General features: G+C 37.0%; 1 protein-coding gene and 1 pseudogene across 8 annotated transcripts in view; one reads left to right on the forward strand and one right to left on the reverse strand.

Moving 5' to 3' along the window:
• The window catches only part of PPFIBP1 (PPFIA binding protein 1), a 239,265-nt gene that overhangs the window by 27,130 nt on the left and 186,446 nt on the right, over positions 1 to 25,689 (reverse strand). For 2 of the 8 annotated variants that reach the window (XM_043967884.1, XM_043967879.1), the window contains exons 5-12: positions 20,947 to 21,033; positions 19,968 to 20,081; positions 18,963 to 19,094; positions 11,965 to 12,057; positions 9,661 to 9,775; positions 8,072 to 8,104; positions 5,767 to 5,828; positions 4,755 to 4,839 (exon numbers count right to left, since the gene is read on the reverse strand). In XM_043967884.1, coding sequence (XP_043823819.1) covers positions 4,755 to 4,839; positions 5,767 to 5,828; positions 8,072 to 8,104; positions 9,661 to 9,775; positions 11,965 to 12,057; positions 18,963 to 19,094; positions 19,968 to 20,081; positions 20,947 to 21,033 — 721 coding nt within the window. Of the gene's footprint in view, positions 1 to 4,754; positions 4,840 to 5,766; positions 5,829 to 8,071; positions 8,138 to 9,660; positions 9,776 to 11,565; positions 11,659 to 11,964; positions 12,058 to 18,962; positions 19,095 to 19,967; positions 20,082 to 20,946; positions 21,034 to 25,689 lie in introns of all 8 variants that reach the window. The other 6 variants (XM_043967881.1, XM_043967878.1, XM_043967883.1 and 3 more) reach the window with 4 other exon arrangements.
• On the forward strand, positions 2,861 to 3,489 carry LOC122727966 (annotated as a pseudogene).

Here is a 25,689-nt window from a genome sequence, read left to right on the forward strand (position 1 = left end):
TCTATGATCTCTGGGTAGAGATGCACTTGGCTCATATCCATGTTCAACTCTTTGTGACCCCATTTGGGGTTTTGTGGGTAAAGATACTGGAGTGATGTGCCATTTCCTTTTTCAGGCCATTTTGCAGATGAGGAAACTGAGGCAAAGTGACTTGCCCAGGGTCACACAGCTAATAAGTGTCTGAGGCCAGATTTGAACTCAAGAATCCAGTGTACTGAAGCACATGCAAATTTGTTCTCAGTTTCCATAGTGATCGCATCCCCTCTACCAATTAGTTCCATCTTGTGAACTCTCCTATAGAATTACACTCATGAAGTTTAAAGGTAGAAGGCATTTTATAAAGGATCTACTCTGCCTCCTATTTATTGAGGATATAGCATTAGGACCAGAGAAGTGAAGCATCTTAATTTGGTGGATTAAGAAGCAAATCCCAGGGGCAGCTAGGTAGCACAGTGGATAGAGCACTGGCCCTGGATTCAGGAAGACCTGAGTTCAAATCCAGCCTCAGACACTTGACACTTACTAGCTGTGTGACCCTGGACAAGTCACTTAACCCCAATTGCCTCACCACAAAAAATAAAAATTAAATTTAAAAAAAGGGGGGGGGGCAGCTAGGTGGCACAGTGGAAAGAGCACCGGCCCTGGAGTCAGGAGTACCTGAGTTCAAATCCAGCCTCAGACACTTAACACTTACTAGCCGTGTGACCCTGGGCAAGTCATTTAACCCCAACTGCCTCACCAAAAAAAAAATTATTAAAAAAAAGAAGCAAATCTCATCCACACACACAGTGAACAAGTTTATACTGTGATGTTTAAAATCTAAATTGTGGTTGCCTTAAATTAGAAGCTTCAGCACCAGTCCTTGGGCATTAAATATTTATTAAAGTATACAGATATTCCCATGGAGTTCAGAAAGTTAAGAAAAAATAGCCAGGTGTGATTACAATCCAATTAACTAGAAGTAGGCTTAATCAGCAGTCAATTACTCTCACTTGATTCAATCAGTCTTGATTAATCTCCAGGTGGGTCTTTGAGTATCTGCTAAATCCCATTATTTCATCACATTCCCCCCTTTGTTTCTTCTAGGAATAGGTGTTCCTTGATGAAACAGTAAAAAATAATTAAGTCTTTGGAAGTCTTTTCTCAGTTATCTTGTCTTCTTGGAGTGGTAAGATGTCATCAGGAGGAAGCTGGATTCTGGTCTGGAAAGCTAGATTCTTCTTCTTTAACTGAATTGCTGGATTTTTGACTAAACCTTAGCATAGCATTGTCACTGATCAAATTTAATACATTCCATTACATTCCTTCCTTTATATGATAAAGGGTTGAGGTAGTTATGCAATCTATAACACTTCTTACCACCATGTGTCTGGATCAAAGCCAAATTTAGTAATGTATTCATGACACCTGAAAATGTTATGGAAAGGTTATCATACCACATCTCATGGTTTTGAGACATCCAGTAATTGTGCTAGGCCACAGGTGGATGGATTCTGACCATGCCATCAGACTTAGTGAAAGAAAAAGAAAACTTTTAGAAGGGAGAGAGGAAGAAACTGGACTGTGTCCAGCAATTGTGGTCTATATAGTTGCCATCATAAGCAAACCATAGACTTACATGTACCTGTCTCTCCTCCTGTTGTACATATATTCTCTACAGGGCCTATATCAAACTCATTGTAAGAGTGGTTAGTCTCTGAGATGATAAGTTTCCATAATTCATAAATCTCATATTAATTTCACCAAAGACAGTATGATGGTAAAAATGCATGTTATGCTGCATAACTAATACTTGTAATATATACAATAATTCCAAACCACAGTATACATAGTCACAATGACATGTAAATGATAAATGAATGTAAATGACTGATAATATTAGACATTATTACATAATCTTCTTTTAGCAAGTAAACACATTATCTTATACATGAATTCTCTCATATGACAGTAACAGATACTTAAAGTGATAAACAATTTATCAAAAAGAAATAAGACTCATTATTCAATATGTCTATTGATAAATCAAGCAATAGGTTTTAAACATAATACATAAACAGACTCATTAAACTCATGGTTCAAAAAACAAACAAAAAAAACAGTTTACCTGCAGAAGGAAAAGCTTGTTAAGGTTAAAGTATTTAAGCAGTCAGAATTTGGGGTATGCCACATTGTTTTATCTATGTTCCATTCCTTCCCAAGACATCGTCATTCCTGTGTCCTCCTCTGAGGGGGACCTTGGTTACCATTATTCTGGTACTGCCTTTTTGTTTATTTCATCACATTATTGAAGGTAAACAAATTGGTGGGGGCTTATAAGATAGAGCTTTAAGAGTGTAAACCCAAAGTGTACCTTAAACCTAGAGATAGTTGGCCCTCAGTAACCCATCCTGTGACTGGGCTAAATAGGCTTTTTTCTTAACTTTCTGAACTCCATGGGAATATCTGTATGCTTTAATAAATATTTAATGCCCAAGGACTGGTGCTAAAGCTTCTAATTTAAGGCAACCACAATTTAGATTTTAAACATCACAGTTTGGCAACCACGAAGGGATAGCCAGGTGTGATTACAATCCAATTAACTTGAAGTAGGCTTAATCAGCAGTCAATTACTCTCACTTGATTCAATCAGTCTTGATTAATCTCCAGGTGGGTCTTTGAGTATCTGCTAAATCCCATTATTTCATCACAATACTAAAGAACACTAGTTCTAATTCAGTCTATACCTAAAGCTTCTTAGCAAATACAACTTAAGTTTTTGTGAAACTTGCATGAATATCGGCCATAGGAGACTAAAATATAAACTGAACAAATACCAATGAAAAGCTCATATTTTCTCCCCATCCTCACTTCAATCTGCATGAACTTTGGGAGAAGCTCAAGGCCAATTTTTCCCTGTGGTCCCCAGGGTGCTGAGGATAAGTTTGTGACCTCCACTGAGACCAGGTGGGAGACAATCGATATCTCCAACGTGATTGTCCTGAGGTACGTTTTGATGGATTCCTTGCCACCTCTTACTCTATCAAGTATCCTGAAAGAGTCAGACACTTCATTTTGGTGGATCCTTTGGACTGACCCCAGTGACATCTTGGTACCCCCAACTTACCACCTTTGTCCTGGGGCATTCCAATCCTTAAACTATCTTAAGGGTGGCTGGACCCTAAGGGACTGGCCTGGTGTAGTGATTCCATCTTGATTTTAAGTGAAAATTTGCTGATTTCTTTGATGATGATAATAGTATATCTACCACTATAATGCCCAGAATCCCAGGTGTGAGACAACATTCAAGGTTATAGTGGAGTCCTTTAGATGGGCCCATGCTGGAACAAATCCACCTAAAGATGTTCCTGTCATCATTATCTATGGAGCCAAAATGAGAAAGTAAAACTTCAGAGCTCGGGCTCTTATAGAAGGTCAATTCACAACCATATCTATGCATACCAACCAAACAGTACTGTGGTGGGAGAGATCTGTGAGTCAGTTGACTGAGTTGCCATCCTCAGAAGAAGGGAAAAAGAGCACGGAAATTCAGCCCTCAGCTCCCTCTCTGCTTTCCTCTCTCCTTACCCTTACCAATTAATATTCCACCTAAGAAGAATCACATAGTCTTCATAGGGTGTGACAGGACAAGGGTCATGAACAGCTAGCTCCTGCTGAACACATTCTGGAGATGAGGCAGTAGTGGCCACTACTTCACCAGATAGTCAAAAGGATATGTAATATATAAAAAGGTTAAGAACCCAAGCCCTGCCCTTGAGAACAGGGGCCATATCTTCTTAACCTATTTTCCCCAGTGTTTGTAATACCCTGGATTGTTGTTTTCTGAATCCAATTATTGGGGAAAAAATGTGGCTAATCTCTACTGTATACAAGTTACAAAAGTAGACCTCATTAATCTGCTCATAATTTTAGGACTATCAATTATACTTTCCTCTGCTGAGGGATCCACTGAAAACTGGGGGGAGGGGTAAACTACATGTCTTCTAGCTTTCTAATTCTATGAGTCTATGATTAAGAGAATATTTACTGAATAGTTAATGTTTAATGAATAGTTTACAATTTTTGAAGCCAAATAAATAATCATTATGAGTAGGGTGCTTAGCTCTAAAGGCAAAGAAAGAACTCATAAACTAAAGCTACAGGATATTGTCAAATGACTTTTATTTGTTTTGTTTTGTTATTGCGGGGCAATGAGGGTTAAGTGACTTCCCCAGGGTCACACAGCTAGTAAGTATCAAGTGTCTGAGGCCAGATTTTGAACTCAGGTCCAAGGCCTGTGCTTTATCTACTGTACCACCCAGTTGCCCCTGTCAACTGACTCTTTTTTTTTTTTTTTTGGTGAGGCTATTGGGGTTAAGTGACTTGCCCAGGGTCGCACAGCTAGTAAGTGTTAAGTGTCTAAGGCCGGATTTGAACTCAAGTACTCCTGACTCCAAGGCCAGTGCTCTATCCACTGTGCCACCTAGCTGCCCCCAAGTCAACTGACTCTTAAAAAAAGATTTCAGTGCTCCCCTCCCCACAAATAAAATAATGAACAGAAGTTATATGGAGACATATTTTGGATCAATTTGAAGAGGAGCTTTCTAAATTCTCCAACAATATAATGAACTGTCTTGATGGGCAGTATACTTTCTGTCACAGGAAGTATTCAACTAGGGACTACATACAGAGATAATAAAAAAAAAAACTGAGGCAAATGCATAGATAAAATAATAATAAATACCTTCAATTAAGCACATTGGACAATACTCTACCTTTTTTTCCTTGAGACAGTATCACCATATCCTGTACTTTCTTGTATCTGCTTAAACATTGTCTAAGATCTTCAATTTTTCGATCCTATGAGAAAATAATATTGGTAACTTTGATACTATGAGAAAGGGCATTTATGGCCCTAATTAAGGACTGAACTTGGACAGTTATTCATACTTTTCAATAAAGGCTTATTAAATTTTTACAAAAGAAGTGTATATGTATATCTGTATATATCTATGTATGTATTGTGTATGAGTTCAGTCAATGAGCAAAAATAACAGCAGAGAATAGAAGAGTAGGAGGAAGAAAAATAGACATGAGAAGAAAAATAGGTCATTTTGTTTCATTGGAATAAAAATTGTGAATATGATGGAGTAAGAGAAAAATAAACAAATTGGGAACTGATAAGATAATTACAACAAGGCCTAAAAAAGGATATGACCAACTCAATACTTACTAGCAAAATGCTAATGTAGCATAATGTCACATTGTATTTTTTTTCACATTGTATTTTTAAAATATTACTTGTGCTCAGACTCTCAGATAACAGGGAGATTTTTATAATTTAATTCTTTCTGCATTCAAAAAAATGGGTGTATCGGATTGGAGATAGAGCCAAGTTTGACTCATAAAAGTTAGTGTATCTGGCACTTTCTTTTCCCATCTTTTTTTTTTTTTTTTTTAGTGAGGCAATTGGGGTTAAGTGACTTGCCCAGGGTCACACAGCTAGTAAGTGTTAAGTGTCTGAGGCCGGATTTGAACTCAGGTACTCCTGACTCCAGGGCTGGTGCTCTATCCACTGCGCCACCTAGCTGCCCCCTTCTCATCCTTTTTCACAGAGCCACAATTGAAACTGTGGAGATGGAGATAGAAGGAATCAGTCATTAGCTCTGACTAGGTTTCCTGTATGTACGTACTGCCATTCATTCGCACAAGAGAATACTATGACTGACTGAAAAGGGAGGCATCTGTAATGGCAACAAATGAATATTTAATTTTGTACATAGCTACCTTTTCTTCATTGGCTGCCATCAGGGACTCCATGGATTTTTTCATTTTCTGTACTTCGATATCTGAAAATAGACAACACCCCAGGAGTCAACCTAGGTACCAATACTGAAAATGGGTGAACTGTTGGCAAATGGGAAACATACAACTTCTTCAGTTTTCAAATTAAAATGTTGTAATATAAGCCTATTAAATGATTCCTTTTACTTAAAAAAAAAACCTGAGCTTAAAATACACAAATACAAAAAAAACAAACAAACACATACACACTATGCTAAACAAAATCTGAAAAAGTCAAAACTGAAGACAATCAGCTTTGCCCCCTCCCACCACTCCTAAAACATGAGAGCTACAAAAATCTACCCAGAAGAATGAAAGCAAACTTAAAAAAAAAAAGTTAAAAACTTGATTTTTTAAACCCCCCCAGAAAGCAAAGTCATTTATACCAGGCAATGGATGAAGGTGATGGATTATGTCCAGAATAAGATAAGAACTAATGATGTTTAGTCATAACCATTACAAATGTTCGAATGACAACAGCTTGGTGCAGTGGTAGTGGTGAGTATTGAGATAAACACACATGCTGAATGGTGACTCCTTGAAAAGGTGAGCTATTATTAATGTTCCATAGGAAGAGATAATAAATACTTTGCTTCATCTATAAACTTCCAGACTATTTAAACAGTTTTTATAGAACAAGGATCTAAGTAAATGGGACAGATGCACCCCATATTTCTACCCAAGTTTATCATAATAATAAAATGACATAGCATTTTAAGGTTTACAAAGTGTTTTTTCTACAACAATCCAATGGTATAGATTTTGGGAAGGGCAAAGGTGTAACCTTTGAATTCATCGGTATAGGGAACTATTAGCATGGAAAATCCTTCCACCAATACAAACTGGCACCTGGTCTGTAACTCAGCTACCTGAGGCACTGAGAGTTTAAAAGACTTGTCCATGGTCACATAGCTGAACCCAAGTCTTCCTAACTCTGTAATCATCCTTTTAGTCACTATATGAGATAGGAAAGGGCAAGTATTATTAGCCCCATTTTATAGGTGAGGAAACATATCCTCTGAGAGTGACTATAGTCACACAGATAGATAGCTGGGCTCTGAATCCTGTTCTCCTGATTCTAACCTAGTTACTTTTGGTTTTTTTGCTGGGCAATGAGGGTTAAGTGACTTGCCCAGGGTCACACAGCTAGTAAGTGTCAGTGTCTGAGGCCAGATTTGAACTCAGGTACTCCTGAATCCAGGGCTGGTGCTTTATCCAGTGCACCACTTAGCTGCCCCCAACCTTGTTACTTTTTCCAGCATATCGTTCTGCCTGAGGCAATCTAATGCAATGAATGAACCAAGGGGCTGGCCACGAAGCCAGGGACACCTAGGTTCAAATCCTGCCTGTGAGCTGTACTAGCTATGTGACCTTTGGTAACTCATATATTCTCTCAAGGCTCTAGTCAGTCTTGCAAGATGAGCCATCCACCTGAATTAGTAAAGGCTCTTCATCTGTGAGTTCCCTATATCAATGACATTCCTGGTCCAGTCTTTATCTAGTCCCTAAACCTAGTCCTATCATTCTGCTTTTATTTGAAGCATCCTTCCTTATACATACAACCCTAATACTGCCAAGGGATTATACTGTTCTTGTGTACTGATGAGGGGATATGAGGTAAGCACTTAAAAGGCTTTCTTTTTCCGATACTAAATTTTTAAGTCAAGTGTAATTTACTATGTTATGGGCAGCAGTACCAGAAAGAGTTCTGGGTTTTGAGTTAGGAGATAGAGCTTAAGAACCAACAACCTCTTTGGACTTCAGTTGCCTTCTCTATAAAATAGGGTTAATAATCTACTATGTAAACCTTAAAGTGTTGTATAAATGAGTTATTCTAAACTTTAGTAGAAAGATGGAATTCTTTACATCTTAATTCTCCAAGCATTAAGGGAGTCCTATGTATGAGGCAGAGGGAATGGTATTCAGATCTCTGTAGTGTGATAAAGCCTGAAGGCAGCATGAAAATGTGAGAGCCTTCCAACAGAAGTACCAATTGAAGACTTTTTTTCCTTTCCACTACTGTGGTGGTGGTTCACTGTGAAAGGCACACTCTTGGTGCTAGAACAAAAGATGAACCTGAATGTACAATTATAATTCTCTATCTTCTGTTTTGTTTAATGCTATGAAGCTTATCGATGAAGCAACTTGACAGGTTTGGAAAAAGCAACATTTTAATACACATGCAAAGTTACATGGATCACACTTCTGAAATGGGTAAATGTTGATGTAAAGATTCCAAAAACCTTACTTTTTTCTTTGAGCTTCTTTTTACAGTTTTCATCTGTGCAGGAAAACCCAGTGGATTGGAAGTTAGCTTAAGTTATAATAGGAAATTATATTTTTAGCCTTTTCTATTTTGTGATCATTACCAGTTTCTAAAGAGTATCAAAAACATGACACTAAATTCAATCAAACTAACTTCCTAAAAGATTCTAGCCCATGGGTCCGTTCTGTTAGCACTTCAGTCCTGCTATAGCCAAAATACCATTTAATGGATCACAGTTAAAAAACTATTGGCTTTGGAAATCAAGACTTCTGGCTCTTCCACTAACTTGTTTCTTCATATATATGATGAAAGGGTTCTATGACAACATCTAAAGTTCTAACATTTCATGACTGCCAAATTTTTAGAACTGGAATGAACACTGCATATATATATATACACACATACACATATACATGTATGTATGTGTATGTATCTCCATCCCGTAGGAACATTCAACTCTATACAAGTCACAATAAAAAATATAGTAAACTGACATTTTACAATAAAAGTTGGAAAATGGGATGGTTTGATTAATTGAATATTCAACTTGATAATTCTCACACACGTGCATTACCAACTTTGGGGGGTGGGGGCAGAGCAATGAGGGTTAAGTGACTTGCCCAGGGTCACACAGCTAGTAAGTGTCAAGTGTCTGAGGCCAGGTTTAAACTCAGGTCCTCCTGAATCCAGGGCCAGTGCTTTATCCACTGCACCACCTAGCTGCCCCCAACTAACTTTCAAAGAACATGTTCCAGTATTCATGTTAGAAGGCATTATTTTGTGTAATAATCTCCTATTGTAAGTCAGACTGGTTCTATCATGATGGACTGTCCTCAATCAGGCAGGAGTACCTCATGGGGTTATCAAGGGTAAGGAAGAACATCTCTCCCTTCTTCCCAAAGAAAAGAGGATTCCACACCTCTTCTCAAGTCTTGTTCTTCATGCCATGCAGAGTGGGGCATGATAATGGTCTTTTACCCTTCAACACTATTTTGTATTATGTATTCACTAATCATAGGAATTTACTAGTTCAATAATTCTGTTAACAAAATACAAACTTTGTCAAATTGAAGTGAACTACTAAGAGAAGCAACTGGCTTTTTTCTCCTAAATTTATAGTTATACTGGGCTATTCTAGAGTCAGTTTATACTATTGTACTGGGAGCCAATTGTGAAATTAAGCATATAAACCTCAGGAATTGGCAAATGCTAAAAATCAGGGTTTGATTATTATTTTGGGGGCTAGGGGTAATCTAATTTTAAAGTGATGGAGAAAACATTAATGCAAATTAAACTTAGAAGTGTGTTGTGGGTATTTTTTTTTTAATGAAGAGCCAGGTTTTTCTTTTTTGTTTTGTTTTGTTTTTTGATAAGAGCCAGTTGTTAAACATTTTCTGGCATTCGCTGGCTTTCTATATCTTGAAGGATTTCACTATAGGACACACACACACACACACACACACACACACACATGGAAAAAGCAATATATGTATGTATGTATGTATGTATGTATGTATGTATGACCCCTGGAGGTCTCTTCTTGCCTCTGTTCTAAAAGTACTCATCCTCACCTCTATCAATCACTTCAATTCCTTCTCCTTTCATTTTGCAAACCAGTTTCTCTTGTAATCTTTTTACTTCAGATTCTTTTTCTTCCAGCTGTTCTTTTAAAGATGTAAGTTCATCCTGAATAGAATACAGAATAACTTGTTAGAAATACTTTTGTCGTTTAAAAATATACACCACACCTATTTTAATATTTTGGTCAAACAAAAACTTTCCAAGAATTTAGAGTCAAACCTCAGAAATCAGCCAAATACATGAAAGATAGGCCAATGAAAGCATGACCAATCGAAGATAATATAGCTACAATTCTATTAAATGATGCCAGAAAGTAGGCTATCAAATGGAAGTAGGAGAAAGTGATAGGTCAGGCTTCTCCAAAGTTTGAATCTTATACTGGATAATGGGCTCATTGCATATATTTTGGCAGCAAAGTTGTAAGAAAAAATAAATGGATTGGATGTTTTAAGTCAAGAAAGCAAAATATAATAGAAAGATGCTAATGCTAACAACTCATCAGAATAAGAAAGCATCCATACTTTTACAGCTCTTTCACACATCAGGCCAGCTTCATCAAACACTTATAACCAAAGCAAATGAAAAAAAGCCAAGGTAACAATGGAAAAATGCACTAATTAATAATAATATGGAACACTGCATATATCTTCAAAAATTTTTTGATGCATTGACCATGTGCTGATTTTTCTTTTATTTTCCCTCTTTAAAAATACTTTTTGTTATATGGAATGACTCTTGGGAAGGGAGAAGATACAGGGATACTTGAAGAAACTTAGGCAATGTAAAAAATGTCAATAAAATGTATTTTTTTTAAAAAAGGTTAAAATAATGGCTAACATTTAGCAAATGGTCAGTTATCAAGCTTAATATCAGTTGCTTCATTTTTTTCATTGTACAGCATTTTAGGGGAAATCTTTTAAGCTCTATTAATTCTAAGACTGTTTTGGGGTTGTTTGTTTTTGGCAGGGCAATGGAGGTTAAGTGACTTGCCCAGGGTCACACAGCTAGTAAATGTCAAGTGTCTGAGGCCGGATTTGAATTCAGGTACTCCTGAATCCAGGGCTGGTGCTTTATCCACTGCACCACCTAGCTTAGCTGCCCCCTTGGGTTTGTTTTTTAAGAGATTTAAACTCAGAGAGTGAAGCCTGTCTAACCCTAAGAAATATAACTTTTATCTTCATCATGTAAAACAGCAATAACAAACAAACCTCTTGATAGGATAATGCTTTTTTTTTAGTACACCAGCAGGTGGATATTTAATGTGATACTCCCCATATAATCAAGATTAAAGAAGATATTTGGAGCCCCTCAAAGAAGGTCCTATTTTAAATTTTTTTAAAAAATTTATTAAAGGCAATAAAAAGAGCAGAGAAAAAAAGTGTTTAAAAGAGAGTGGAAAGTAGTACTATTCTCCCTGTTGTATGAAATAATAATTATGCCAGACCAAGAGCATCTAACTTTCCATCACCCTCACTGCATTTCCCCACTATCCTCTTTCAACAAGATGTACAGATGGTAGAAATAAATACGGTTTACTATGAAGATGAAATTAACTTCTTTGGAAGGTAAAATTTTATTGCTTAAAAAACTAATAAGTAGAAGTCAGGTCTAATCCATGTTTAAGTTAGATTTAACTTTCAAATAAATTTTCCTCTCCCCCTACACTGTTCACTTGTATGTTGTTGCCTTAATTTTTGTTCCAAAAATTTTCTGAAAAAGGTAGGATATGATCATGCTTAAGGATGTTTTAATATATAGTTTATGACTTTAAAAATAATCAGGCTACATGGCACAAAGAAAAATTAATGCACGTTAGAGAGCATGCCAGTCACATGGAGACATAAACACAGTGTAACGGGAAACATAAAGGTCCAACCATCCATCGTCTACTCCACCTTTAATGTCTGGCATTTTTGTTCCAGCCGCTGCTTTTCATACTGCATCTGCCCCACCTTGATTTTCATGCTAGAAAGTTTGGCCATTAAAGACTGGTAACAGAGATAGAGCAGTGAAAGAAAACTAAAGATAGAAAAAAAAAACAAAGCTAAGTAGCTAAGAGTTTACAAGGAGGTTAGATAATCAGAGAAATGACAAGTTAAGATTTCTGTGATAAATCAGATTCTGATTTTCCTTTGGGACCACAGGGGGATCTATAAAGGAGGTTCCCATTTGAGGGAACTCTCTTTTTTCATATATGTTATTCTTCATCACCCATTATTTTTATATTATTGGGAAGAGGTGAAATCTGAATTGACACATTTTAGGACTGTGTACAACAAGTAAGAGCCACTTACTTTGGTAGATTTAAGCTTTTTCTCATATTGAAGTCTCTCACTGTCCATTTCACCAACTCTTAATCTCAAATCATTAATTTCCTGCATTAAGCCCTGTTACAAAAATAAATAAATAAATATACATACATACATATACACACACACACATATATATATATATATATGGGAAAAGCAATAAAGGAAAAGTCATCAATCAAGGAAGGAAGAAAAAACAAGGTCAAAAGTGACAAAATTTTGAACAAGGCAGGAAGAGGACAAAGAACAAAGGCATTTATTAATTCATTTTGTTTTGTCTTGTTAAAAGCAAAAGGATTTGTATTAAAATCTTGACTCTTTGTTATATATGTTTATCACCAGGCACAAACTTAGCAATATAGACTTAGAATTGGAAGGGCCCTTAGAGGTCAACTAGTCCAACTAATCCCTTCATTTAACATAAATAGCCCAAAGAGGTTAAATAATTTGCCCAAGGTCACATTGCTAGTAAATTGGCAGAACTGAGGTTTGAACTTAGATCCTCTGTTTCCAAATGTAGATCCTCTCTTTCCATTGTACCACATTCTTTTTTATTGACAATTATTAAGTTTATCATAAGAAAGAAGGAAGGGAGTAAGTGAAGGATGGAAGAAAGAAGGGAAGGAAGGAAAGAAAGGAGGGAAGGAAGGAAAGTCATTAATCTTGAAGTAGTCGCTAAAAAATTAAGGGGAAGAAATCCCAGGAAAATAAAACAAAAGAGAAATACAAACCAGAATGTAAAGTGACTATGTTACAGTTAAATGAATCTATTATTTGTTAAGCTCACAATTACATTAATGGCTCCTTGATTTCACCCTTGTGCAGATCATAACCTCTCCTTCTGGAAGAGATCCAGAGAATCAGACCATGTTGTATCTACTGTTGATGCTTAATAGCTACAGATTTCTTAAATTTCACAAAAGTAAATTAAACAAAAACTAGTTTCTCCATCTTTTGAATAATATTTGATTTGTAGTCTTTTGAAGTAAGGCAGCATATGTTTCTGGAATACTAGTTACTATTATAAGGTTATTTTCAGTCCTATTTCTTAATCAAATATTGTTCTACAGTACTAGTTATATGAGGGAAAATCTTCCCTCAGTTAAAAAAAGTTAAAGACTTTAATACAACTAAAATTGCTAAAATATAAAAGATGAATACAGGGTAATTATCCCTTTCTTTGTCAGGCATTCCTGAATAACAAATGAATATATTTCCTCCTAGTCTTTCATGATTAATAACAAAATTAATACCTGAGAGGTGCAGCCTTCTGAGGTGGTCTAGCCTGACAAGATGGGGATGTGGTAGATGAGGCACACTCAGCATATGCCCAACATGATGGGAGATAAAAGGCCTGTCAATGGGTTTTCCAATCAATAAAGTAGGTGAGTGCTTAGTTCCTTTGTAAGATTTTGGAGGACCCATATTATCTATCTGGTGTCCTTACCCTCATTTATACGCAGAAACAATGGAATTTGAACATTTCAGACAACCTTATGATCCTCCACCTCCACCATGCTTAACACAGTTTCCAGTGAGTCACTAAGGGATGAGGTCCCTGGGCAATCCTGGGCCCGTGACTCTGCCTTAAATAAGGGAAAAGAGAAAATCAACATTTATGGAGACTCCTGGACTGTTGCTATGGGTCTTGCACAGTGGTTGAGAACTAGACCATCAATGGGGCTCATTTTAGGGGGCCATGTTAGTGCTCCTCAGTGCCCAGACAGTCTTTTGGCAGAATGAAATAATGCTGTGAACAAACTCACCGACACCATTTCTGTGCCTCGTTGCAAGCTTCTTCACTCTGGCCATGGATGCCAAGCACTACTGGGCAAAGGATCATTTTATCCTTTTGTCCCTGATGAAGTGATAGTTGCCACTACCAGTACTGTCACATTCCCCACAGAATTCACAGAGCTCAGGAACAGTGAAAGCTGACACTTTGTCCTCTGACAAACAGCACTGGTAATTTCTCAGGGAACGACAACATTGTGACCACTTGGCTGTAACTACCATAGAGGCACTGATACCTCTCCTTTACAGTCATCTTACTTCTGTTTCTTCTGATCTTGATTCATTCCTTGGAATGAATTTCACCTGTGTAGGAGTAGACTAAATTCCATAACATCACCTTGCATTTAATTTCATTTGGCCTTCAGGCAGCAAGCCTGACTGAGCAATAGAATAGACTTCTATTGTTTGCTGGTTCTGATCTTAGCCCGCACTTCTTGTGAAGTGTGTGTCTGTTCTCATCAATCTACTAAGTGACTTTCCTGCTCAGTCCTCAATACAAATCATAGGCATGAAGAGGTGGATGGTGAGTCCTTAAGTCAAGTCAGGCACTGTGCTAAGCAATGGGGATATAGTTCCTGCCCAAGTGGAGCTCATATTCTAATGGGGTAGACAACATTCAAGCACCTGTGAAAGATAGGAGGGAAATAATATGTAATCTCAGAGGGAAGGCATTAAGTTTTTGTTTTTGTTTTTTTGGTGAAGCAATTAGGGTTAAGTGACTTGCCCAGGGTCATACAGCTAGTAAGTGTCAGGTGTCTGAGGTCGGATTTGAACTCAGGTCCTCCTGAATCCAGGGCCAGTGCTCTATCCACTGTGCCACCTAGCTGCCCCTTAGGCATTAGGTTTTGAGGGCACTTTGGAGAAGGCTTCTTGTAATTGATGAGATTTTAGCTGACACTTGAACAAAGTCAGGAGCCAGAAAAGAAGGGAGAACATTGTAGGCATGGGGGACAGACAGTAAAAAGTCATGGAGATGAGAGAGAGAGCATGCTATGAGAGCAAGCAAGGAAGCCAGTGTTCCTGGACTGTAGAGGACATGGAAGAAGGCAAATGACAAGAAGACTGGAAAGGTAAAAAGCCACTGCAATTGGGAAGGGCCGTAAAAGCTAAAAACAGGATTTCTGAGTTGATTTGGGGGCCACTGGAGTTTACTGAATAAGGGGAAGGATGACATGGCTTCTGGAAGATCATTTTGGCAAATGAGTGGAGGATGGAGTAGAGTGGAAAGACCAACCAGATAAAAATACATTCCTAGTCACTAAGACGCCAGTACAAGTTCAAGAAGAAAAAATTTTGCCTCTATTTTTTTTCCTTAGGAGTTGGAAATACAGATACCTACAGATACCGTGTTCCCCCTTACATCATGTTTATCTTTCCCCCTGTATAGTTTGGACAAATCACTTCCCTGAAACTTTAAGAGGGCTTGGCAGTGGAGGGAGTGGACTCTAATGATACAGAAGTAAAAGTGACCCAGCATACCTGGGTAAAGGAAAAGTGATAGATGGGGAAGGTTTGGGCCTTTCTACACATTCCAGAGGTAAAAATTAAAAGGTGAGCAGTGGGACTCCTAGAGAAACATGGAAATTACTGCAATACAGTCTAGAAAATTCTGAGGTCTGCTTTTGGTAATGTGAAGAATCCCACTTAAATCAATACCAAGAAGGAGGTAAAGTTTTCCCCATCTGATGGAATTCTGGTTCCCAAGTAGGCTACAGATGCCTAGGTGCATCACTCTGTGCCTGGAAGTGGATAACCTGGAGAACTATGCCTGTCAGTACATATCCTTAAGTATTTGTATCCTTGCTGTTGCTATCCATTTTAAAAGACCCCCTCTCTCCCCCAACTGCTCCAAGTTCTATCGTTCTTTCTTTCTTTCTCTCTTCCTGTCTTCCTTCCTTCCTTCCTCTCTCTCTCTTTCTTAGCTAACTAGCTAGCTAGCCTTGTGATTTCATCAGTAAGGAAAGGTGGTATCTCTGCCAATGCATATCTACACGTTTTTGCAACTTAGAGTCGCGGAGAGTTGCCTGACACTAGATAAGTTAGGTGACTTGCCCAGGGTCACACACAGTAATACACCATAAATAAATTGTGAATCCATAATGGAAAGTGCATAATTCTTTGATAAAGTGCATAATTCTGTGATCACACTGTTTGTCTTATATTGTGTCATATAAAGTAATTGTCCTTACATAGTATGAGTGCTTAATGAGTTATAAATATAAATCTTACTCTAAAAATCCTGATAAACATTTTGTAAAAATTCTCCACACATATATATATTAAGCTGCCAAATTTATATTTCTATGTGGAGTTCTATTTTTAGCAACTTCCTTAGAAACAAAAGGGCTCTGACAAAATTACCAGAGGTCAAATAATTTAAGAAAGAAGACATAATATTATATAATATATCCTTAAATGAGTAGTTAATACTTCTATCACAGCCAATATATATATGTTCTAATACATTTAGATTAATTCTGAAAATAGCACCTTAAAATGCAGGTTGTTTCCTTGGAAAGGTAATTCACTTTTCAAAGGAATGCTCCTTGAGGGTAGGGGCTATTTTATTTCTGTCTTTTTGTGTCCCCCCCAACCCCTACTCCAGCACAGAGACTGACTCAAAGTGAAGTGCCTAATAAATGCTTGCTTCAAGATTGATTTCTTGAAAGAAGTTCGCCTGCTGCCTCTCTAAAAAGAAATAGATAAATGGAAGTTAGTGTAAACCTTTCCACTCTTAATATCAAAGAGGATCTAAATCGTTGATGTTTGTGTCACTGTCCGACAGGTGGAGCTACTGACTAATAAGAAGAAAGGAATCCTAGGAAAAACATTGCTAAAAATATTGACAGAATCTAAACTTTCTAAAGAGTTTTTGAAATATTTATGTTCCTATTTCTTCCTTACTCAGAAGCAAAATCTTCTTAGATTAACTGCACAATAAAAACAAAAGAATCTCAGATTATGGGATCATAAAGGTCATCCATCTGCTATGATTTACCCACATGCTTATGGTTAACATGGCAGAACTAGAATTCAAACCTAGATCCTCAAACTTCAGAGCCAGTACTCTTTCCATCTCGCCTCCACCCAAGTGGTTGGTCACAAGGGGCAAACTGTTCTGAGAGTCATAAAATGTCCAAGAACTAATTTTGCTTCTAATGTGGGGGGAAGAAAGTATTGGGGTTTGTTTTATTTATTTATTTATTTATTTATTTTTTTAGTGAGGCAATTAAATGACTTGCCCAGGGTCACACAGCTAATAAGTGTTAAGTGTCTGAGGCCGGATTTGAACTCAGGTCCTCCTGACTCCAGGGCTGGTGCTCTATCTACTGTACCACCTAGCTGCCCCTGGGGTTTATTTTTTTATATTTGATTTTAAATTTGGAAAATTTTTTCATCTTAAATGAGCTCATCTAAAGATAGGTACATGTACTTTGGGATCCTCAAGACATTATAGAAATGTGTTATTAAAGTTTTCAAAATAAGATATGTTATATATTATATGTTATTATATGTTATGTTACATTATGTTATGCTATATCATGTTATGCTATGTTACATTATGATACATCATATCATGTCATATCATAACTTCTCCACTGTTAGGCATGAATATGTTAATAAATGTTCTGAAGTAAGAATTGTGTGATGATTCCTCCTTGAGACATTTCGAAAGAGTTTAGGTTTATTTGGACTCTGTGGACAAGAGCATGCCATATGTGACTAGGGACAGGCTGAGTAAGAGGAGAAGAAAAGAACTGTTAAGGAATTTCAACCAAACGTACAAGCAAATAAGGAGTGTAAATGTTGCAATAGAGTTTTACTGGACCCATGAAAGCCCTTTCAATGCATTTTAGTTTGACTATTTGGTTAGAGTCATATTTTGCACCTCAGGAAATCTAGTGGTAGTCATGCACAGAGATTAAGCTTGGCCTGGGATTGTGGTGCATAATGCAAAAGGTCACCTCTTGATCCCCGTATTGTAACCTCTTCTCCTGGAAGAGAGCTAGTTCCACCTCCACCTTCTCCATCTGTTGGCTCAGTTCTGTTATTAAGTTATGTAACGACTGTGGGGTTGAAGGAAATAAAAGGAGGAAGAAAATAGGAAACCATTTTGAAAGACCAGGAGAAGATAAGAATTTAGAAAGAGGTTGACTCTTTTTTGGAGTTCTGTTTTAGAAAATCAAGCTAACACATTATAGATGACTGGAAAAAAAAAAGAGAGATAATGGGAGATGTAGTGGAATAAAATCTGAACCAACTCAAGAAGCCTTTATGAAACACCTACTAAGGCATTGTACTGGGCACTAGGGATTCAAAGATTCATATTTCCACAGCTAAAGAAGGAATGGAATTTACATTTAAAGACTGTGAAATAATGACATCATGAGGAATTACAAGAGAGCAGCTAAAATGACTAAAGGGTTCTAAGGTAAAATCTCCAGGGGAAAGTTAAATGACATGGAATTACTTAACCTTGGAAAGAGCTGTGGAATGATCTCATAGCTTTCTGATTGATGAAGGAGGTTTTATAGAAAGGATGCTGAGAAGTTGATTTACATCTCCAAGTGGGATGGGGCAATAGTAGTGTAAGGGATTTAGTTGAGATCAGAATTGAAGGGGAGGTGGGGGAGATAAAAGAAACCTAGTTCCCTAACATTGTATAAACCAGTATAAACTAGTTTGTTGTAATTTCCTTCTTCCCTCAAGGTGTCATGTGCACAAATAACTAAAGAGGGTAATTAGAAAGGTGGAGAAGAGAAGCCAAGTCAGAGAGACAAGAGAATTCAAGTACCCTCTTTGGTGGCCGTCCTTCCAGAATGGTTTCATTTTGTTCATAAGATATAAATTGATAATGAAGATTGTCAAAAAAAAAAAGACATGGAACACCTGTCTATCTCAAGTCTTGAGTCAATGACAGAAAAATATCCTGGTGGTGACTATTACCTACTAAAGAGCTGGTGGAATCAACTCTGTTTTTTAATACTTCAGGATAAAATCTTATCTGACTTGTTTAGGTGTGGTTCTACTCAAAGGCTAGAGGCCTCTTAAGAGCTCTGTCAATCTGTGACTCAGCAACTAACACAAGGTATACCTATATAAAAACTTCCATTTGAAATAAAATAAATACACAATGCATCTGAGAGGAGGGAGAATTGATTGGTAATAAATTGTATCGGTACACTCACCTCTGTGTCTCTGAACCTATCTTCGTAGTCTAATCTGTCCTTCTCTACAGAAGTCAATTTTAGCTTTAAGTTAGATACTTCAGCCATGAGGTCCAATTTCTGAGTTTCTAGAGATGTTCTACTCAGAAGTTCCTGATGAAAGAAACATTTTAATAATTAATTACATTTAGTTCTGTGTTGTATATACAAGATTGCTTCAAAATAAAGCATTTTTCTTTTCTTTTTTTTTTTTAGTGAGGCAATTGGGGTTAAGTGACTTGCCCAGGGTCACACAGCTAGTAAGTGTTAAGTGTCTGAGGCCAGATTTGAACTCAGGTACTCCTGACTCCAGGGCTGGTGCTCTATCCACTGCGCCACCTAGCTGCCCCTAGCATTTTTCTAATACATTGTAAAGTTGGGCACCTTTATCAGGACAACTTTTTGAGTAATGATTTAATTTCTAAAATCCAAGCACCCCTTTCTCCTACAAGGGCTTATCTAACCTTAAAAAAACACAGCAAGTGAGGCTCTACCACTGAAGACTAAACTAAAAAATAGACAAGAAAAGATGAGAGGAGCTGGCTGTGAGGTATGCGATTCCCCTCCTTGCTTGTTGCTGAAGATTGACCTAAACCTCTCCCTCCACTTAGTCTTCTAAAGTTCTTTTCTGAAGATGGGCTGCTATTGTTTTAACCTCTGGAAAAGCAGCAAAGATCTGGCAGATGATAATGTATAAGATCATAATGTCAAAATGGATTTTTAAAAATTCCCATATAGGAAAATAATCCGAAAATTTAGGAAACAAAGTATATGCACAAATCAGAATTTTCCAAACAGGATTCTCTTTCTTCACTTGCTCATGGGCTGGCATACAACTACTCCAAATCTTTTACCAAGATTTACCAGGCAAACTGAAGCTCACCAAATAGAATTTGGTGCACCAACGGACCCAACAATACAACAGATTAATCACCTCCCCACAGTGAGCAGAAAATCTTCTGTTAGTGGTTAATTCTCTCTCCATACCTGCTGTAACATTTCTTCCGTAGCATTTAATTTCTCTCTGTGCTCTTCAAGACAAAACTCCAAATCACGAATCTTTTCTCCCTGAGCTTCCACCTGATCTGTTAATACGCTTACCTGAAAATATAAAATACAGGCATAAGAAAAAAAGAATTGTGCATTTCTCTCTACTTCTCAATTCAATTCATAACAATATACATCCATCTCTTAATTTCTCAAAATTAAAAAATATATATCATTTACTCAACATTATGATATGAGCAGTATACATCACCTACACTTACACATTCCCTTTTGTTAATCCCTTTATTCTGAAGAAGTCCAAAGGGTTGCCATTAAAATAGAAGCCATTACCAACCACTTATGTGTAACAATTTCTATATAAGACTTGATAATTCTTTTAGAATTTATGTAAATCATCCTTTGACAAGAGTGAAATGAGCAAATTAGATAAATTCCTGCCACTCAGGAAGAATATGAGAAAGACTTCAAAAGATTTTATGGCATTAAAGACCATAATGTTTTTAGGTGTATGTTTTTTAGAGTATAGTTAAATATTCCTCCTTGAGCATTCAGTTTTACATTCTGTAAGTTCAATGAAGGTACTATGAATTTTAATTTCACACATCAAATAATAGGACTTAAATCTACTTGGATCACAATACCAAGGCATGCACACGCGTGCGTGTGTGTGTGCGCATATATGTGTGTGTGTGTTTGTGTGTAAACAATGTGTGTGTGTAATATATATTCATTCCTTCATTCTGAAGAAGTTCAATGGGTTGCCATTAAAATATGTACTTTATACAAACATACACACAAATGTGCTAAACATGTATGCGTATTTTCTATATACATACATGCAACACACACATATATATGTATACATATATGCTAAATATAAAGACTAGAAACTGCCTTGTCATTAAGTTAAAACGACATCTTTGTGAATATACTAAAAGAAAAGTTTGGAATAAAATACCTGTAGAACCAGAGATTCTTTATCATTTTCTAAACGTGCTAGCCTTTCTTGATATACATCTCCATTTCCAGATATACGTCCATTGGTCTGAAAGAGAAAATGACCAGATAAGACAAAGACCCTTCAAAACTGGCACAATGTGAATTTGGTGTCCTAGCCCTCAAATCAAATGCAACACAGTTGCCTCTGGCATCACCCAAAATACATACAAATGAGTATAAGTTGATTCATAACACCCTTGATCTCAAAATAGATTCTGTTGGCATGAATAAACATGTCAAGTATTTCATTCTTTTTTATTCCCCAACCAGTCTAAACAGCGTCTTCTGAAGCAGAAAAATATGACCAACGGGAACAACAGTTCCTTCCTATTGATCATTACTGACAGGTAATACCATTGTTCTTCTAGATCTTGTTACTCAGCAAGTATTTATTAAGCCCTTAATAGCAGTTCCTGCCATCAGGAAGCTTAGAGTCTATGGGGGAGACAACAAGCAAATAACCATATACCTATTTTCTGTGTGTGTGTGTGTGTGTGTGTGTGTGTGTGTGTGTGTGTGTGTGTGTGTGAATGCGTCTCTCCCCACATATATTTTATATACACACACACACACACACACACACACACACACTAACAGCAAATATGGAGGTAGAACAAGCACTAGATTATTTTCTGTTAAATGTTGGGAAATTTCAAATCTTTATATTATTGCATTCATTGTCATACTGAATTCTATTTGGTGTGCTTAAGCCTTAAGAAAAGATTTGGGGTAGTTGTGTGCTAACCCATGAATGATAGATATAAATGGATGGTAATCTCAATGGGAAAGCACTAACAACAAGGGTGGGATGAGGATGGGGACAACTGGGAAAAGCCTCTTGTAACAGGTGAGATTTAAGCTGTCATCTCTAAAATCCATCAGTTTTTTCTATTGCTACTAGGTCTGGATGTTAGCCATGACATCAATTTCATTTTCATACTCAATCATATGAAATTTTTCCTTAGGAAAAAGATGGGTGGAACCCACAGGCCATCAACTACTCTCTGACAACCCAAATCTCTTCTACCCTCGAGGCTCAACTTAACTCCTTCCTCGATGAAGCCTTCCAATGGATATTTCCCCTTCAGTCTTAGAACTCTTCTTCTTCTGAATTCTAGCAGATAATATTGCCAGTAAGTCATCATTGTCGTTTGCCTAACACAATTTATGCTTTTCATTGTTTACATCTTGTTCACAATGAAATCTTTTCTTGCTTTTTTTTTTTAGTGAGGCAATTGGGGTTAAGTGACTTGCCCAGGGTCACACAGCTAGTAAGTGTTAAATGTCTGAGGCCGGATTTGAACTCAGGTACTCCTGACTCCAGGGCTGTTGCTCTATCCACTGCACCATCTAGCTGCCCCCACAATGAAATCTAAATTGTGTCTAGCACGGAGTTAAAAGAATTGAAGGTGTTCAGAAAATGTGCTAATAAATAATTCACTTGTTATTTTAAAACATTTACCAAGATTTTTGTCTATAACATTAAATGAATTCAGGATATTTCCTTCTAAAATGGAATGTAACACTATTATGTGGGAACTGACCAAGAGTCAGGTGCTAATTTAGTAAATATATGATAAATACTTGGAGATCAAATTAGCAGCACACTCCCATTTAGTTATTACAACTTAATTTTGTCCTTTAAAAAAAACTGTAATGGCCTGAATTAAATTATCTGAATTCTCAGCAGTTTCCTTGAGTGGTTTGAACGAGTATTATCTCTAGGGGCTTCCATGAAAATGAGAAATGCCTCTCTTGGGACTTGCCCTTGGAAAAAGAACCAGAGTATGTAAGACAAGTTTTTAATTTGAGAAAATGCCCAGATTTGTTAAATATAGTTATGTATGATTATCTTTAATTACAAGAATTAATTGCCATCTTAAAAACCTAAATACATGAATCACATTTTCTGAATAGACACACTACACTGTGTGGAGTTTGTTGTTTTGTTTTAATGAGGCATGGAAATCCTATTAAAAACAGAAATCATTTTTCATTCTGACTAAAGTCCATTATTGAAAAAATAAAGTGGTATTAGCAATGCTTTGGGAATCCAAGGGGGCACACCTGATAAACAAAATGAGATGTTATGGAACTACTCCAGAACACTCTGAAAGGAAAAATAGAAGGACTAAAAATGGCCTGAAGAAAAAACAAAATTTAATTTCTTAAGACTAGTCTTACATCGAATTATCTCCCAAGGAAATAGTGATTAGATGTAAGAAAAAACTAATGACTGCTACAGGAAAACATGGAAAACTAGGCTCTACTAGAGGAATAAAGCACTATGTTTTTGATATTTAAAAATACTTACGCTCATAATCTAGAGCTTGATGGGAACTCAGAGGCAATTTAGTCCCTTATTTTACATATGAGGAAACTGAGGCTCAGGAAGATTAAGAAACTTGTTCAGGGTCACATAGTTAATCAAAGGCATTCCAATTTTGTGAGAATGGGTGAAAGTCTCTTTTTTTAATGGGGAGGAAGATTTGGTGGGGGAGAGGAGTAGTGATAATGTTATGAAAAAAAAAGAAAAGAGGGTCATTGAAGTATTTAAAGGAAATGCACCAAAGAAAACAGTCTATCAATAAACATTTATTAAGAACATACTATTTGCTAGGCACTGTGCTAAGCATTGAGGATGCAAATACAAAAAAGATAGTGCCTACCCTCAAGAAGCTTAAAATCTAATGGTGAAGACAACACTAAAAAAAAAAAAAAGCTGAGGAGGTAGCCAGCATTGCAGCATGATGTATAAGTTGAAAGGAGTACAGCTAGGTAGGAAATGAAAAGATGGTTGGCTTGGGCATTCTCATGAAAAGGAGGTTCCAGGAGATCTCTCCTCTGATCTCCAACCAGAGAGGCTTTAGGGGCAGGTGCTACTGATGAGGTGTGAGTTCCAGGGGTAATAATATGAACTGCAGAATGAAAGGGTTCTTGGATTGGGCATGATAGAAAAGTTCAAAGGAGTAGGAAATTAGGAAATGCCTTCCTTCATTTTCTGCCCCCTTTCCTCCAGCAGTGAACTCCTAGCTAGGGAATTCCCTCTATGAATGCAGATCAGCAATGGTTTATCAGCTTACAGTCTTAAGAGTTATATGAGGGTACTAGGAAGTGAAATGATTTGCTAAGTGTCACACAGCCATTATGGGTCAGTTAAGACTTAAACCTGACTTCCTAATTCTAAGGCTAGCTGTCTACCCACTTTACCAGGTTGTTCCTCTCCTCTCTCTCTCCCTTCCCCCTCCATAACCCCCTCCTTCTCTCCCTCCCTCTGCGTCTGTCTCTGTCTCTGTCTCTCTCCCTCCCTCTCTCTCTCTGTGTCTTGCTCTCTCTCCCAAATCCACATCTCTTAGTCTTAAACTTTCTTCTGATTGTGGCCTCTTGCCACATCAAGCAGGGAGGCCTCTGGGGGCAATAAAGCAAGTAAATCTCTGTCTTTAGTCACATTCTGGCTTATTGCCTATTCTCTGCCCCAATGTCTGGAGAGTGCTTTTTCTGTCCCTCATCAGCATTTCCCACTGAGTGTGAGAGTTTAGAAGGGTGTCTTTGCTTTTATTCTATTGTCTCTCTGCATCCCATCTCCTGATGCAGCAGAGATAGGTTATTCAGATTTTCAGGGTTGCTTCCTGAAACACAGAAAATAGAGAGAGGAAGAGAAAAAACTTATCCTGAGAAGAGGTAAGAATTTGGAGTTGGTTACTGCTACAGTTCTATATTCACTTTACAAGTACCACTATGAGTGAGTAAAGTGTCTGTATCCTTTGATCCAGAGATTCTACTATGAGGCTTATACCCCAAGAGTTCATTGAAAAGAAGAAAATCTCTATTTACACTAAAAATATTTATAGCAGAACTTTTTTTTGGTAGCAAAGAACCAGAAACAAAGTAGATGCCCATTGATTGAGGGCTGGCATGTGAATGTAGTGGATTACTACTGTACTATAGGAAACTATGAATGTAATGAATACAGAGACACATGGAAGGACTTGTATGAACTGATGAAAAGTGAAGTAAGCAGAGCCATGAAAACAATCCACACAATGTAAAAGAAAGAACAATCACAAAACAATCAAAAGCGAACACTGTATAAATAAAAAGAACAAGCATGGTCCCAAACGAGAAATGAGAACACACTTCCCCCAACTTCACTGAAGAGGTGGGAGGTCCACTTGTGTGGTACACTGAATTTATTTTCAAACTTTTAATGTATTGTTCAGTTTTTCTAAGGGTTTTTTCTCTTTCTTTAAAGAATTAAAAAAAATATTTCTTACGGCTTTGCAGCTTTATGTACAATCCTTGTTTTCTGTTCTATATATGGAAATGCTCATCTTGTTTCATGTTTTTTAAGAATAAAAAAATTAATTATAAAAATATTTCTTATATGGGATGGCTAGGAGATAGTAGAGGTAATGGAAAAAATTCTAGTGATATAAAAAACAAAAGATATTAACAAGAATTTATTTAAAACTATATAACAAAGAAGTATCCATGAGTAAAATGCTACTAGAACAAATTTTCTAGTGAATTTTGTCTTTCCAAAGATTATAATCTGGAAGTGGGTTTGAGGAGGAAGAGACTCTAGTTCTATCCATGATCCTTTTAGAAATGCAATACAGGGGCAACTAGGTGACACAGTAGATAAAATACTGGGCCTGGATTTAGGAGGACCTGAGTTCAAATCCGGCCTCAAACATTTGAC

Source organism: Dromiciops gliroides, chromosome 5, assembly GCF_019393635.1.
Source record: "Dromiciops gliroides isolate mDroGli1 chromosome 5, mDroGli1.pri, whole genome shotgun sequence".
Classification (NCBI taxonomy): Eukaryota; Metazoa; Chordata; class Mammalia; order Microbiotheria; family Microbiotheriidae; genus Dromiciops; species Dromiciops gliroides.